This window comes from Scyliorhinus canicula, chromosome 7 (assembly GCF_902713615.1).
Source record: "Scyliorhinus canicula chromosome 7, sScyCan1.1, whole genome shotgun sequence".
Taxonomy (NCBI): Eukaryota; Metazoa; Chordata; class Chondrichthyes; order Carcharhiniformes; family Scyliorhinidae; genus Scyliorhinus; species Scyliorhinus canicula.
The window spans coordinates 85586906-85588943 of NC_052152.1; the positions used below are offsets into that span (position 1 = coordinate 85586906).

Consider the following 2038-nt stretch of genomic DNA (forward strand, 5'->3'; position numbering starts at 1 on the left):
GTGATGCCCACTGCAGTCAAATAACCCGCAGATCACCCACTGTGAGTCGAGACTTGAGGCAGGCGCTGGAGGGCGATCAGCATCTGTGAAACCACAAGGTGTGGTAGGGTCAAATATTCCAGGCCAGAAGATGGGCGGGAAAATAAACATTTAACTTTTATTTGAAGTAACACATCCTGGCCAACTTTAAATGCGTTTCGCAAGTGTTTGGAACTTCTGAGATGAGGGTGGAAAAATCCCTGTAGGTATTCTAATTCATCGCCAGAGATTGCTTCATTGGCTGCTGCACTTGCCCCACCTTGTTATGTATTCTCCTTTTCCAGGCAATAGTCCCTTTAAAATCCAACAGCAAAGAGAAGAGAACGTCCCCGGTTATTACATCTGCGATTAATTGACCTTACGAAAGGGCAGAACATTTTGTTGCTTCATTTTGTGAGGGAGCGGATGGTGAAGGGGGGTACGCAGCCTGTTTGCACCTACCGATGGTTCATCTTGTCCAGTGCGCTTTACTGAAGGGAGATTGTGCGGTTTGACAGGCTGTCCAAGCCGGGGAGCAATGGTGAATTCCATCCTGCAGATTAGCAGCATGATTCTGGCCGTCATTGGCTTGGTGGGGACGTGTGCGGTGACAGGACTGCCGCAATGGAGAGTGACCGCCTTCATCGGGGACAAGCTGGTGGTGTTTGAGAGCAGGTGGGAAGGTCTGTGGATGAACTGCGTGCAGCAAGTGAACATCCGTATGCAGTGCAAGATGTACGACTCCTTCCTGGCGCTGAGCGCCGAGCTGCAGGCGGGCCGCGCTCTCATGTGTTTGGCCGTGGCGCTGGCGTTGGCCAGCAACCTCCTGGCTGCCCTGGGAATGAACTGTACCCGCGGCTTCATCGAGAGCGAGCAGGCGAAGAGGCGCATCTTGGTTGGAGCTGGGGCCATGCTAATCCTCACCGGAATTCTTGTCCTGATCCCCGTCTCCTGGGCTGGCAACTCTATCATCCGGGATTTCTACGACCCGCTGGTTCCAATGGCTCAGAAACATGAACTTGGAGAAGCCCTGTACATCGGCTGGGCGACTGCCGCCTTTCTCATCGCTGCTGGTGCCATATTCTGCTGCTCATGCCTCGGCGGAGAAGAGAAAAGTTACAGTTACAGACCTGCACGAGATGTAAAGTATAACCCAAAACAGAAAACAAAGAAAGTTCCAAGTATGTACTCCAAAAGTGAATTTGTCTGAGACACTGAGATTCCCAGTGCTCCAGAAAACTAGCAATCCAAAGGACAGGGCGTGGAATGGTTAAAACCATCTGGACAAGAGCACCATTCCTCCAGGAATTCCTCCAGGTCACTTTGCACTCATCTTATTATCATCACTTTTATAAAAAATATTCCGTGAAAATACCTGTATTTTATCATCTTTGTGAAGCATCTCTCCAGCGGTTTGAAGAATGGTTTTATCCATGTTTATTTAAAATATATATATATGTTTAATAATCAAATGTTTAAATATTTGAAATGAGTGCACCTCGAAAATAATTTTCTAATCCTATTTTTGAAAACATCCTTGTGTATTTTTGCAAAATGTTCAGTCGGGCATAACTTATTGCTTTGTGGCAACTGGAATTCATTTTGAGGAAAGATTATGTACGGTTCCATTTTCTGTGAATTGATTGCACTAATGTTACAAAAAGTAGTCCTAAGTTTTGAGAGATTTTATTTTTTACCATTCACCATGAGTAATACCCATGGAAAGTAATGTTTAATGGTGTGCTATGACAAAATCATGTTATAAATAATTAAAATAATTTAATTGTCTGGAAATTAGTTGTTATCATTTGGTGTATTGCATATGAAGGTATTCTTTAATCAGATTGGATTTTTAAGTACAATGATATACACAGCGCTTTCAAAAAGAGCTGAAAGGGGAAATTTTTATAAGGGTGAAAGTCCGTTTTTAGCATATTTATATTTTTCCCTTTGACATGTACCACACATGGACACATTAGTGGATAGCTTCTTTGCAATAATCTTTAATGATGTTTCAAAA

The 2038-nt window shown here is 43.9% G+C and overlaps 1 protein-coding gene across 1 annotated transcript; it reads left to right on the plus strand.

Annotated features, from left to right (window-relative positions):
• Positions 1–289: 289 nt before the first annotated feature.
• On the plus strand, positions 290–1812 carry LOC119969108 (claudin-8-like). The gene has a single exon (XM_038802323.1). The coding sequence runs from the start codon at positions 557–559 to the stop codon at positions 1226–1228; it is 672 nt and encodes a 223-aa protein (XP_038658251.1). The 5' UTR covers positions 290–556; the 3' UTR covers positions 1229–1812.
• Positions 1813–2038: the final 226 nt, after the last annotated feature.